General features: G+C 41.7%; 1 protein-coding gene and 1 long non-coding RNA gene across 2 annotated transcripts in view; one reads left to right on the top strand and one right to left on the bottom strand.

The window, feature by feature from the left end:
- The window catches only part of DLEU7 (deleted in lymphocytic leukemia 7), a 28092-nt gene extending 15886 nt beyond the window's left edge, over positions 1-12206 (bottom strand). Inside the window, exon 1 of the mRNA XM_029602818.1 lies at positions 11558-12206. Within this exon, the coding sequence (XP_029458678.1) occupies positions 11558-12178 (621 nt within the window). The 5' untranslated portion in view covers positions 12179-12206. The remainder of the gene's footprint in view (positions 1-11557) is intronic.
- The window catches only part of LOC115092178, a 53386-nt gene that overhangs the window by 21433 nt on the left and 17063 nt on the right, over positions 1-14890 (top strand). The gene's annotated exons all lie outside the window — the stretch shown is intronic.

The following is a 14890-nucleotide window of genomic DNA, read 5'->3' as shown; positions in this document are numbered from 1 at the left end:
ACTGTGGTTCCCCATGGGGCCCCCTCCCCGTGGGAGGAGTCATCTCTACAGCGACTAAGAGTCCACAATGCCACAAACCCATCACGGACACAGTTTAAGGAGAAAGCTCAGAGACGGGACTCGGAGCCAGGAATCCAGAGACGGAACTCTGGCCGGAGCACTGAGGCAGGACTCAGTGGAGGAAGGTTAAAAGCCGGGATCAACAAAAGGAAGAGCAGCCAAGGAACGGAGACTTCAGGAATACTTGGAACGAAGACATCAGGACCACTTGGAAAGACATCAGGAACACTTGGAATGAAGACAAGACATAGAGTCCAAGAAGCAGAGGTATCCTAGGGAGGACTACTACCTCAGACCAGCTCCTTGCCAAGGCAACGATGAAGTGAACTCGGAGCCCTTTTGTAGGGCTGGAAGGCCAACGCCCAGGGAGGAGTCTCCAGGGAGCCACACCTGGCTGGCCCCATAAGAATGGAAGAGAACCTCGGGCCAGCCCCTTAGGAGGAGCAGTGAGAGGAAGTTTGCAGGACCTTGGTCAGCATCCCTGCAGACGCTGAAGCAGGGAGGAGCCGGAGCTAGGCCGTGCAGGCCCCGAAGTGAGAGGCAGAGCAAAGCGGCGTCCCTGCCGCTGAGGAGCAGGCTTCCAGGCCTGATGAGTGGCAGCGTGGGCAGCAGCCGAGTCGCAAAGAGGACGCCAGTGGCTTCCTGCCACAACGGAGCACGGCGGGCGGCCCTTGCTGCTGAAGAACAGGCCCCAAGCCTGCGGGAGGATGACGGCCTCCGGGCCGCGGTGAGCAAGCCGGAGGAACAGGCAGATGTAAGAGGCCTCCCATGGCTCCGGCCACAGGAGGAATCACAACATTATGTTCTTAAATAGGACTCTGTATGCAGTGCAGTGATGGAAAAACTGAAATATTACTATTCCTCATAAAACATCAAATAAAATAAATAAATATAAACCATCAATAACAGAAAAAACATACTAATAAAAAAATATTTTAAAACAGGTGACATATAGAACATCAAATAATTACAAATTTTAACAAAATATTTTTTAATTCCCAAACACCAATAAAATATTTCAAAACAGCAGCGACAAAAACATCACCCAATACTTAAAATTAATAAAGATACAAAATATTCCCCATTCTCCATACTTGGGAACCTTTGGTTTCCGTTCACCCCAAGATTTTTGTGGATTTGTGAGAGATGGTATGAGGATGCATAAACTCATATTCAAACACTCTCTAACACATACACACGCACATGCTCCCACCCTGTCATACATGCTCTCACACATTCCCTCTCTCTCTTATTCGAACACATGCTCTCGCACAAACACACTCGCACTCATGCCAAATCCTCTCTCAAGCTTTCCTTTCTTCCACCACCGGGTGGATGGGGTCCACCAGCAACTCCATCACATTCTCTCATTCACCTTTATTTGTTCAGCTGCTGAGACTCTCTCTTTCCTTCCTTTCTTCAGCTGCAGTGGCCCCATCTGGGTCTCTTCCTACCACTGCTGCCTCTACCTTCTGGGTGTGAGACCCCAAACCTTCCTCCCTCCCTCCTTTTCCTCCCCATTCCCCACTCTTCTCCTTCCTCCATTCCCTCTTTTTCATTTGCCCTCTCACGCCACCTTTTATTTACTCCCTTCCTCTCCATCTGCCTCACTTACCCCTTTCTTTCCTCCTTCCTTCCCTTCTCATTTCTCCCTCTACTCTCTCATCCCAACCTCTCCCCTCCCCTTCCCTACTTGCATGGTCCAGCCAAGTCTTCTTTTCATGGTGTGGCCTTGCCTTCCAGTCAGTGACTGTGCTCCTGCAGTGCCCCATGGTTCTTCCTCCACAGGTGGAGCATGGCCACCCAATTGCACAGCTGGTAGTAGTGTGCCTGATCCACCTTCCTTTCCCCTCCCTTCCCTCATTCACCCACAATTCCTTCTCCTTCTCACTTACTCACTCACATCCTCTTCCCTTTTCCTTCCATCCCCTCTAACCCTTTCCCTTTCTTTCCCCTCTCACCTCATCCACAACTCCTTCCCTTTCCTCTCCCTCTGGTCCTCCACTCACTCTTCTTCTCAGCAAGCCATTGTCCTGCTGGCAGAGAGTGGAAACCCAGACAGGGGCCATTTTTCTTTTTGTTAGTGGGGCCTGGGATCTCCCCCTGACATGTCATTAAATGATGCTTCTGCACCCACCCAAAAGTGTCAGTTGGTGATGTACCAGTGGGGGGGTTCCCAGTGGGGTGCCAAAGCAGATCTGCAAAATCTGGAGAAATTCATTCAGGATTTTCTGTGGATCTGAAGCAAATTTCCAAAGGATAGGCACAAAAATCTGAAAAATCTGCTCAAACTCACTCCTAACCATCACAGTTAGGAGGCAGTGTTTAAGAGAATGCCTGTGCGCTATGTTACTCTTTTGAAATGTTTATAGATGTTATGTTGAATGCGGATAATATGGTTTTTTAAATAAATAAATAAACTAGCAAGTTTGAAATGCATTCTGATTTACAGATTTAATTTAAAAAGCAATCATGTTCAGATTTTGCAGGGAATCTACGGTTTTTCTGCAATACCTTGTTTTTAAAGATTCCCACATCTCTACTGATAATGCAAGCCAAGCTGTAAAATGAGCCCTAGCAAATTAAAAAGTAAGATATTATAACAAAAGCAAAGCAACAGAACAAGCCATTAATACATGAGAAATGAAAGCAATACAAGCATTTCTGTTAAGGGAATATCGGCAGTCTTATATTAATACGTGTGTCATAGAATTTCCATGTGTTTTAACACATCCAGTGCAAGAGATTTTCTGAGATAATGTAAACAAAATACCTTATGGGGTGGAGTGTGATAAATCTTTTGCTGAATTGTCATAAGGGAATGATTAACACTCATTCACGACAACGCCACTCATAAGTAACACAGTCATCTTCAATGCTTAAAATAAAACACTACCACAGCCCACTGGGTGTTGTTACTTATTCTATTACTAGCTCTTAATCTAAAGCAGCTTTATGAATAATTACCACCTAACACTGGGAGTATTTATGAAAATAATACGCCACTAATTAATAGTTTAAATAAATAAATAAATAGTCATGATCTGTTATTTTTCATTTGTTTTTCTTCTATTCACTGATTTTTCCAGCTCTATCAATATTTACATTTGCTTGTATAATGTTGATCATGTATGCTATGCTATAAAAGATCAAGAGAGAGATGAATACTGAGATTTTTAGAAAATGATTAGCACAAGTAATTGTCACACACAATAGGTAAGAATGGACTCTTCCTGATAAAACTTGTAGTCTGTCTAGGTGATTCTGAATGTACAATGGCTCGTTGATTGGACTGGGCACAAAGCATTAGAAAAAGCATATATCCAACATGGCAATTCACGTTTAGTCACCATTTTAACTATACATCTCAGGGACTATTATAGAGAGGTTAAAAAGCATACCTGTTCTGAAGCCTCATATGTGACCTGTTGTCAGGCTACATCACATTTAGTGTTTGTGTACGAATTAATACTGAATATATATATATAATATATATATGGTATTCACTATAGTTGAATCTCTATAATATTATGCTGTAATGACCTCACTCAAAAATGACTTTTCCTCATTCTGTGCCCTAGGTATGTGTTAGGTCTTTTTAAACCAAAGGACAAACTCATGATATCTAATGACCTTTGTATTTTATGTACATAAGGAGGGTGATTTTATAACAGACCATGTAGACTAAAGTTTGTGGGCCCTTTTTATTCAAAGTCTCTAATCTGAATTTTCAAAGCGAACTTATGCGTATAAGTCCACTTTGAAAATTCATAGTTTCACCAGATACCTGCATGGACATATATGCACGAAGTTACACCGCTGTAGCAGGTGTAACTTTGTGTGTTCAGATTTATGCACTATGGGGCAAATTTTTAAAATGTTGTTTGCGCTAAAAGGCCCATATGGGCGAGAATCTGGGCTGTGTGTCAGTGCCGCAAATTTTTAAAGCTGCTAATTATGCATACATATATGAGTGTGCTCAAGCAAAAAAAAAAGGGAGAAAGGGCGGGGCATGAGCGTTCTGCTGTGTGGCCAGCAGTTACGTGCATAAATCCATATTTTAAAACTAGCAGCCGCAGCGTGCAACAGCTTGTTGGCCGCGTATATTTATCGCTGCTCTTGATGAGGTGTAAGTCTGCAGAAATCCCGTTTTAGGCCTCACATGATGGGGTGAAGGGTCTGGGTCAAGTGGGCGGAGTGCAGGCTGAAGAACCAGAGGGCTCTGGATGACCTCGAGATAGACTGGAAAAACTGAGAATGTCTTTCAGGCGAGCATGTTTGGTTTACCTGTTCGCATTAAAGATGACAAAGTCCTAAGAAAGATACGCGAAAGTAACTGCTTAAAATTATGTTTGGTAGATGTATTTTAAATTATACGCTCGCAACTGCATTAATGATTCTAAATTCCAGCATAAGGGCACCCGCACGCTTGTTTTAAAGTTACCGTCTTACTTTCGAAAATGGCAAAAATCCTTTCCCCAGTCCAACTCCAACCCCCCCCCCCATCCCCCTAGAAGGTCTAGTTCAACTGCAGGTAAAATTGCATGTGAAATCAGATTTTGCACAAACCTTCACCTACAGAACCCTTAAGATGATATTCAAAGCACGATTTCTGTGCACAAAACAGGGTTCTATGTTAAAAAAAAGTGCTTTGAAAATCTAGCTCTTACATATCACGAGTTCTCACTAGTAAAAGCAAACAAATAGAATGCACTAGGCTCATTAAAAGCATGAATTCTCTTCAATGGTTTTGGATCCATAAGTTTCAGAGCAATTAATTCATCTACAATAAGAGAAACTGTTTCCCCACTTACCAGATCAGCTTTTAAAATGTCCTTTATGATCATAAAAAATTCATCATCTTTTATTACAGGTTATTAACTTTATATATAAAAATGGCTACTTGCAATTGTCTGGGGAATATTCTACAAAACAATAATAAAATACGCAGCAATTTCCAGAGTGCAGACATATATAAGATTCTAATAGACCATGGTTTGAGAAAGATAACCCCCAAAAAACTTTCATGCATATATGGAAATTGAGGGCCCTGACATGCAAATGCAAGCAGAAACTGAAACTGCAATATCTGTATTTTGGAACTGTTGATTAGAGATTCAGCTAAATTAAAAATTTTGAAAGTCTAAATATCCTGTTTAACCTAAATTGCAATTGATCTCTAGGGTTTTTTGAAGTCAAGATAATGCAGCAGGTCACTGATGAAATAATCCCTACTAATTTAGCAACTTACCAAAAAGTTGTTAGGGATGTGCAGGCCAAAAATTTGTGGTTTGGTTCATTTTTTTTCATTTTGGAGGGGATTTGGTTTTTGGTTCATTTAATGCTTTTATTGGTTTGGTTCAGTTTCTGAACCAAAAAAAACCATTAACCCTACCCCCATAAAAATGAAAAAAAAAAATCCATAAACTTTATCTTTAAGAAAACTCTTTACTGGGAGCATCCATTTGGGACCAGCAGAGTGTTCAATAGTTTTACAAAGCATCCTGTCTTCCATAGTGAGAAGGGCTTTTTGCTGCTACAAAATAGATGCTCCCAGAAAGAGAAAAATACCCTCTCCAAGATGAGCTATCTCCAAATCTCCTTGGGTCTGAAAAATAGCCTTTGTCCAGCTGCATGAAAGCAACTTCCCTAACTAATCAGTCAGCTCGAATTCTGAGCCCAGGATTTCCCCTTGAAGAATAGTTGTCAGTCAGTTATTTGTGCAAAGGAAGGATCTCAGCAGCAGAGAGAGGTACTTAGAAGTCCATACTCAAAAACCCCGCCAAGCAGGTAAGTTATTCAAATAAAGTTATCCAGATATTCATCAGAACATATCCGGATAGATGTTCTGCTGAATATCTGGTTAAAGTTATGCAGACAATGTTGGGGCATCAATTTGTGTGAACCAACTTGTCTGCATAAATTTAGCTGGATAGCACCCAATCTGGTGTTATTTGGTTTTATCCCAGCCTCGCCATGTCTTCAGTCCCACTCCCTTTTCTTCAGGTAATTTTGCACAAAAAATTTGTGTGGACAAAAATTACTCAGACAAAGGGCAAGGGGATATATTTTTAAAGGGCCAGCTTCATGCAGGTAAAAGCTGATTTTACTCATATAAACCTTCTTAATATAGACTTCTCAGTGATTTTTACCCAGGGAGATTTATTGGGAAAAGAAAAATTCATTATTCCAGAGCCACTCAATATTCTAAATTATTATTACATTTGAATATTCCAGACAGGGGTGAAAATTCCCAGGTGTCAGATTGCCCAGGTACTTAAAATCTGCGATTGGCTCAGGAAGATTCACTGCCACCTTGGCAGATCCAGGCCCAACTAAAGCTGCTGATAGGCCTAGGACTGAAGATAATTGCCACCACTGTGGCCTGGAGCTGCTCCCTGCCTGCACAGGAGAGAGGCAAGGAGGCATGGAAGGCGAATGAGAAAAACAAAGCAAACAACAAAATCAAATATTAGACAAAAATAAAAATAAAGACATTCCAGAAATTACAATAAGAAAACTAGAAAGCAAAACATAATGTAAACCCCCTCCAAAAAATGCAACCATGAACACAAAGAAATCTGGCAAACAGAGAAAAAGAAAAAAAATCAACAAGAATTCCAGAAAATAGACAAAAAATATTTTAAGAAAGCAAAAGAATGTCTTCTAAATCTCATAAAAAGGAGAATGAATAAAAGGCAAAATAATGTTAAAAGGAAACAGTTTTTACCCTGGCTCCTAAAACTTTTGTCTGGTGCCCAAGTTTTTCAAATATTTTCCGCCCCTGGTTCTAACATTACAAACAACTCTAGGCTTCTTGGAACAAGCAAGCCAGTATAGCTTTTTCAGTTCCTTCTTGAGAGTTTTCCATATTAAGAAATTCCCAGAATGCTTTGAAGCAGGAGTTGGAAAATCACAGGAGTGGTACCCCAGTTCTTTATGAGCTAGAGCTAGTCACTCTAGAATACATAATGAATATGTATAATATAGGCATGTATACAGTGGAGGCAGTGGATACAAATCTAAGTCATCCACATTCGTTACTGATATCCTGAAAACCTGACAGGTAGGGGTGCCAAGTACTGGGTTGAGAACTGCAAGTGTCTGAATGTATGTCTAGCATTTTATGGAAACCTGTATTTCCAGTTAGCGAAGAGACTACCAAAAAACTAGAGTATGTGTTCCTGAAAATAAAAAGCATTAGCAAATGGGCTTCTAAAAGCAGAGTTGGCAAAAATTGTGCAGTGCATTGTTGGGAGCACAGAACTGAGGGAGTGGTAGGGATTGTTGAGCTGTGCAGTTGTGTGGATGGGAAGACTAGGAAGCCTATATCGTCTTTTTTCTGCTGTCACTTTTCTCTTTTTCTATGTTGTGCATATACTTGTACAGTTTACTATATTATGCTAAAAGCTGGAAAACTATATCCATAGAAGAATGATCTAGCCAGATTTAAAGAACTGAGTTCCTGTATATGGAAAAACCAGGGAGGCCATGAGCTGTGATGGGGACAACAGAAGAGGAAGTGGAGAAGATTATACTTTCCACCTCCAATCTGTCAGTTGCCCAAAATTTAGTCCTGCTTTTTAAACACACATCTCTAAATATTCTGGGAGTTGTACATTTGTGTTTTATATTAACAAGCTTGATGATGAAAAGTAATGTTTATGGCTTGTCTCTCCTCTTTCTACCCTGTCTTTCACTAAACTGATATTTTGCATCAGAGGTTCCCAAACTTGTCCTAGAGGATCCCAAGTCAGTCGGGTTTTCAGGACTTCTGCAATGAAAATGCATGAGATAAATTTGCGTGTAGTGGAGGCCGGCTGGGGGACCCCCAGGACAGGTTTGGGAATCCCAATTTCTCATCAAGTTGTAGTATATTTATGTATTTTTTTTTAGATTTAGCTCACATCTTTTCATTGGCAGCTCAAGATGGGTTACATTCAAGTGCAGTAGGTATTTCCCTTTCCCAGGGGCCTTACAGTCTAACCACTGGGCTACTCCTCCACTCCATATGATCTTCAGTCTACATTAATGTAAATATACGGTCATTGCATACATTTATGTACTTTTTTGAATGATATAAACATTTAAAATATATATGCACCTTTTTATTTGTTATATCAGTAGTATATTGAAAACCAAATGAAAACAAAACTGCTAGTCTAGGTTACAGGGAAGTATGACTATTTTTTGAAGCAGGTTTCTTGTAAAAAAAAAAAAAACAAAAACCAATTATAAGGAGAACTAGCTGAAATTGCCAGCAGTAATTCAATGGCTACCAATAAACAATCTAGGAGAGAAGAAGATATCTTTTTACTAAAATGTATTTGATAGTGTCCCTTTAATCTAGTTAGGGAGGGGATGCTGGTAGGAAGGAGTCAGCAGCCGTGGTTTGTCAAGGCCTCCAGACCACTTGCAGACCTCCAGAACAGGAGCCAGGAGTCAGCTTGGCCCTGCACCTTGCTCGTTAACATCACCCGAGTGACTGGCCTGTCCATGAGAGGTCCGCCAGAAGTAACGGAGTATGCTCCTTCAGTGGCGACAGGAAATGACGGGGTGGGCCCTCAGTAAAACCTTTATGACAAAGGTTTTGTTTGAAGCTGGAGAATGACGACTTGTCAAGCTTTTTTTCTCTATACCTGGTTAATTTGTGTAACTGAGGCTCAAGTGGAGGATTGGGGACTATTTAACCCCATCAGCGAGAGGACGCTTAGTCAAGAAAGTGAGGGGATGGGTCAGTGAGAGGTTTTATGTTTTATTATGTATTACAGTTTTACTATGTAAATTGAATATTTTACTCTATGTGCTGTACTTTGATGGCAGTGGCGGCAGGTCTTGGCGCCTAAATTAGATTCCCTTATTGCAGCTAAATTTTAAATCCCCTGCGCGTGGGGAAAACGGGGGTTATGTGTGTGGCTGGGACTTGCGTGCAGTGCGCGCATTTTAGAAGAGGCTTGGCCGCATGCGTAACCCCCTGTTACGCGCACAAAAGCCGGGCCTCTATCAAGGGGCGGCCCGGGGGTGGGGCGGGGCGGAGCTGAAGGCCGCTGGTACAGTGGCCATTTGCTGCTGTGCCGGGGGCTCACGCGCCGGCAGCCTGCCGGCGTAAGCTCGGAAATAAAGAAAATAAAAAAAGGTAGGGCCTTGAAAGCGGTCAGGGAAGAGAGAGGAAGAGGGAGGGAGGGAAGGTAGGGGGATAGGAAAGTTCCCTCCCAGTCCGCTCCTTGATTGGAGCGGGCTGGGTGGGAACTGGAGGAGGCACGATCTCATCACTGCACATAAACTGGGCAAATCTGCCCCCCTGTGCGCGCTGACCTGGATTTTATAACATGCGCGTGCCGGCATGCACATGTTATAAAAACGCGCATCCATGTATGTGCACCGGGTAGCGCACACATGGAGGCGCGCAGTATTTTTTAAAAATCTACCCTTTAGAGTAATCTAATAAATGGCTGCGGCCATTTGCATCCCAGTGATGACTCATGTTTTCTTGTGTGTGTGTAATGTGGGATGCCCGGCCTGGATGGGCAGGGGCGAGATAGAACCACGGGGGCTGTCTGGTTAATACTTTTGCACAGCTGAGGAGCCTCTTAGTGACCTGGTGCAAAAGCATAGGGGCGGATTTTAAAAGGGTTACGCACGTAAATGCTCCTGCGTGCGCAGAGCCTATTTTGCATAGGCCCGGCAACGCGCGCAAGCCCCAGGACGCGCGAATGTCCCGGGGCTTTGTGAAAGGGGTGGGGCGGGACCAAGGCCTCCGGCACAGCGGCCGTGCCGGGGGGGTCGCACGCCGGCAGCTGGCCAGCACGCGCAAGTTACGCCTGCCAGATACAGGCGTAAATAACAAAATAAAGGTGGGGGGGATTTAGGTAGGGCTGGGGGGCGGGTTAGATAGGGGAAGGGAGGGGAAGGTGGGGGGTGGAAGGAAAGTTCCCTCCTAGGCCGATCTGAAATCGGAGTGGCCTAGGAGGGAACCGGGAAAGACATCGGGGCTCCCCTAGGGCTCGGCGCGCTCAAGGTGCACTAGTGTGCACCCCCTTGCGCGCACCGACCCCGGATTTTATAACATGCGCACAAATGTACCCCGCGCGCGAAGGTTTTAAAATCTGGCCCACAGATTTTAACTCAGTCCTGGATTTCTGACAACCCCCACCCAATACATTATGGTCCCTACAGGGTTGACTTCAATGGTAGAAGCAGAGATTACAAATATCACAATGCACTGGGAATGTAAGTTAAAAAAACCGAAAGCTTGACTGGCCGAAATTCTCCCTCCCGCGTCACCTAGAAGCTTTGCAGTGGTACAATAAGCTATTCTGAGAGTAGGCCCCCCTCCACTCCCAAACAAATAAGCAAAATGCACCTGGGGTAGGTCTCTGACTTCAGGCTCTGTCTACAGACTTGGTATGTTTGTTTTTAAAATGCTTCCTAAAAAGGAGTTATACAAATTAAATGGATCTTAATTGAAAGTTGATTGCCTGAGTGAGTGCAGCCTTTCACTGGAGGTATAGCAGAGCGTGTGTTTGTAGGGAGTACGCCGCTTAATCTTAAATTCCTAGCACTTTACTATTGGTGTTTATCTGAAAACCAATTCCTTTCTTATACTATAGCAGAAACCTACTGGAATATGAATTAGACAATTCAACAAAACATGAGCCATGGTCAAGTGCCATTTGGGTAACTCAAGTTCATAGCAATAAACTGAAGTGCACAAGGGTACTAACACCCACGTGATTAAATCAATGACCAAAGAGCAATTAAAAATCAACTTAGATATATGATACATGCAACCTTAGAGATATATACAAGATAAAATCAGATATTCTATATCAATAAATATAATACATTTTCAAATAATTTCACTATGAAAGTATGCAAATGTTATTGAATTTGTAGCAATGTGTGAATTTTATTTAAGTGTATATCATGGAACATCCACAACCATTAGTTTTCATCTGATATAAAATAATAAAGTGAATATTTGTGCAAAATGTTCTAGTTTTGAGTCTTAAATACAATTTAATATCATCTCCAAACATTTTTTTTCACATGCTGTTTTAATCAGCTTTTACTCTTGAGCATTAATGCTTTGGTCTGATCACTAAAAACTCTTTCTGTGCAAAATGTAATTCACATTTTCTATATGAATTTATTTATTTAAAATTTCTTATATGATGCCCATCATAATCAGGATGTGTATGTAGGGACTCTCCCCAGCCCCCTCCCCCCAAGCTAAAAGAAAAGCCTGGATTCAGCTACATCAAAGATGTAATAACAAAGTAAAGAAATAAATGTATTTAAGCTGGACAAAAATGTTTCATATTTTAATGCGCCCTTACTAGAGAAAGTCCTATACATAGCCCATGATACACACTGCTATTCTGTAAATAATGATATCGTATAATACTATGGAAACTTTGCAACTACCAGAAGAAAAGAAAGTTAATTTTCCAAAACCAAAAATATCCTAAAATGTGACAGGTTGTATAATACTTACTTTTATATGAACGTTAAAAGGCTGATTCTGCGAGAGAGGGTAGAGTAAGTTTTGTTCCACTGACAAAAGTTGCGATATTGACTCTGCCACCCTGGTGAGTCGATTGTCTGAGGCTTTCTCTGCGAGTGTGCGGGCTTTACAGCCTGGACCCCCTTGACCGGGGCCCAGATGTGTAGTCCTGGATTTGTCTGGGTTAGCCAAGGCTATTCTTGTGCAAAATTCCTGTGTTCCAAGTGGGAAGTCTCCAGTCAGCTCCAGCATCTCTGAGATCCCTGCCACTCTCCTGGAACCTTGCTCGTACACGTATCTGCCCTGTGCCGTGCCAGGCCAGCAGCTGACATTACTGCACCCCGTGTTGCACCTACTGTCACCAGCCGGAATCTCAGCAGGTGTCCTATCCTCATTCTGAGTTAAGTCAGACCTGCTTCTATTCTGTGTCCCATCAGATCTGACCCTAACTCCGAGCTGGAACAGAACATCCGGCGAGTCCTCTGTAAGGCCCTGAACCAGCGAGCAGGTGCTGGGAACCTCAAATCCCTTCTCTCGTAGCAGGACCTTGAGAGTTGTGAGCGCAACGAGCTGATGATTAATGGATGCAAGCAAAGGTGTTGGTCTGGCCATCCTTCTAACTTTCCAGTGAGCTGCAGGGAAAAACTTGGCAAATGATCCAGGCTGGATCTTTTCAAACCTTTTTTATAGCTTTATCACAGTGTGTGGCTAGCCCCACCCCTCCCTGCACCAAGACCTAAGCAGTGCATCTTCCCTGAAGTACTTGCTAACGGTTTTGTTTGTAGTTTTTGGACACTAGATTCAGTCATTCTGTTTGCACAGAAGTTTTGAATATTTTTGCTTATTAAAAAAAAAGCTTCCTAAGAAAAAGATACCTGACTCAATGTAAATACATCATATTTCATATCTCTGCTTACATATTAAAACTCCAGTGTATGTCAGTGAATTCTGGCACCAGCTAGAAATTTAAGTACCTTGTTATACTACATAGTTTCATTTAGCAGTCACCTAAATTGCTTTTTTTTATTTTTGGGAGACTGGATGCCTTCTAAAGCATACAGTCTATCATAAAATACACCATTTGCAGATAAATGTGAATATTCTTCTGTTGATAAGATATAAGAAACTACAGCAGAGTTTTTAAATAAAGTTAAACCTTTTAAGAGATTGGGTTTTTCAATCACCACAATACACATTAGCCCCAAAAAAGTCACTGAAAAACATTTAAGGTCTGATTTTCAAAAGCAATTATACACTTAAAAAGGGGTTTTACACATGTAAATGCACTTTACACATGAAGGGTCTGATTTTAAAAAGCATTTACATGCGTAAATCTGGGTTTTGAAAATTGCTTTTGAAAATTGCTACAATAGTAGTTACATTTATGCGCGTAACTCCTTTGAAAATTACCCCCGTTAAGTAGACTTTTGAAAATTGCTACAATATATGCCATTGAATTATCCATATTATACACATGCAAGGGCACTTTGTATGCATAAATGGCTTTTGAAAATTACTACGATAGTGTGTTACATTTACATGTATAACTCCTTTGAAAATTATCTCCATAATGTTTTATGTTGCAAAGTTAAAAACAATGCTAAATATAAAGCAAAAATCTAGAACATGCACTAAACAAAAACAAAAAAATCAGTAGAAAAACATTGCACCATGATGTTCAGAATCAGGATTTTATTATTATGCATAGGAAAAGTTTACAGTACTTGCTGTTTACTATTAGCCAGCCTCCATGACACAAGTTTTAGCCATTTTGTATCACCCTTTAAGACAAAGTCCATCTTTCCATGGTCCTTTGCTAAAACACAACACTTCAGAGAGAAAGGAAGGAACAGTATGGGAAGACGCTCTCATTCTTGGGGTCCTGGACCTTACATGCTGGATGAAACTAGCATCCAGTGACTATACCCGATTGCATCATGAACTCTAACATACAGCACAAAGCAGGAGAACAGGTTCTGACAAATAACCAGTTCAGCGTGTTTTGTAGTCTTCTGAAGGAAGTAAGAGATGGAAGAAAATGAAAAGGGAGTTGCTGCATAATTTGATTCTGGTGCCACGAATGGAATCCTGAATTTTCCTGCAAGACTTGTAAGGGAACATTATTGTCTGGATGCGTGATATCAGTCATACAAGTGCTTACACAATTCAAATATAAAGATAAGAGACAAAGGCTTTGGGGTTTGTTTGTTTTGTTTTGTTTTTCTCGTTTGGACCTGGTGGTTTCCTCCTGCTTCTTTATACTTTATACAGTTCAATCAGAACCAGGGCTGGGATCTGGCACCTCGGGCCTTCATTTCAAACTACCCAAGGATTTTTTCCCCCTATTTTATATATCTCTTCCCCCACCCCCACACCCTTCCACAGACACTGAATCTGGTCATTGCAGCAACAATCCTTGACGAGGGTCCTTCCAGAACCCTACAATCATGGGCCATGAATCTGGGCACTAAGGGTCAGCATTAAGCAGTCCTTCACCCGCAGTGGTGCAGGCCTCATATGCTGCTTCTGCAGCATCCCCAGCCCCATTTGACCTGGAGAGTGAAAGACCCGCCTCGGGGATTGAACCAGGGCCTTTCCACATGGCACTGCACAGCTTTTTCCCAGTAATATTGATAAGAAAAATGTCTTTCTAGTAAAAGAAAGGGAGTAAGCTCCAAATACAGCTGTAGCTTCAGCCACTATTACATCCCCTTCTGAAGATACTGCAGACCCAAACATATTCAGGCTTCAACCCCAGTTAAAAGCTTTGGATGTAGAAGGCCTAACAGACTCCCTACCCACCCTCTTTCAAAAACAAAACCAAAATAAAATCTTTTTCATTCAAAACTGGCTTCTTGTTTTATAGCACACGATGAGATGGGTGGGTCTATCAAGTCAAACTCACAAAAGACAACAATCTAATACAAACAAAGCCACCTTCCACAAGAAGTATTAACTTATTATACACTATCTACATATTTCTCGTTTATAAATGATTTATAGTCCTAAAGTTTAAAACAAATTTGCTATAGCGAAGATCTATACCACTTCCCACGCTTGGCGCTCCATTGCATACAGAATAATAGTATGGGGAGAAAAGATGGGCATATGTCAGCTTATCAAGCAATTTCATTGTTTGAATGCTCCCCCTCTGCTTTATAATCAGGTTCTAGGCTGAGTAGACCTGTTATACTTATGGTCTGTCTTCAACAGTGTTAAATGCACTGATAGTGCTGAACAAATAATAAATAGTAGCAGTAATGGTAGTATTCTTAGTCATCATATGCCCCCTTTTCAGTAAACCCAAACTTATCAAATCAAATC

Source organism: Rhinatrema bivittatum, chromosome 5, assembly GCF_901001135.1.
Source record: "Rhinatrema bivittatum chromosome 5, aRhiBiv1.1, whole genome shotgun sequence".
In the NCBI taxonomy this organism is placed as follows: Eukaryota; Metazoa; Chordata; class Amphibia; order Gymnophiona; family Rhinatrematidae; genus Rhinatrema; species Rhinatrema bivittatum.
Note: the sequence above shows the minus strand (reverse complement) of the source record. Positions and strands in the feature narration are given on the sequence as shown.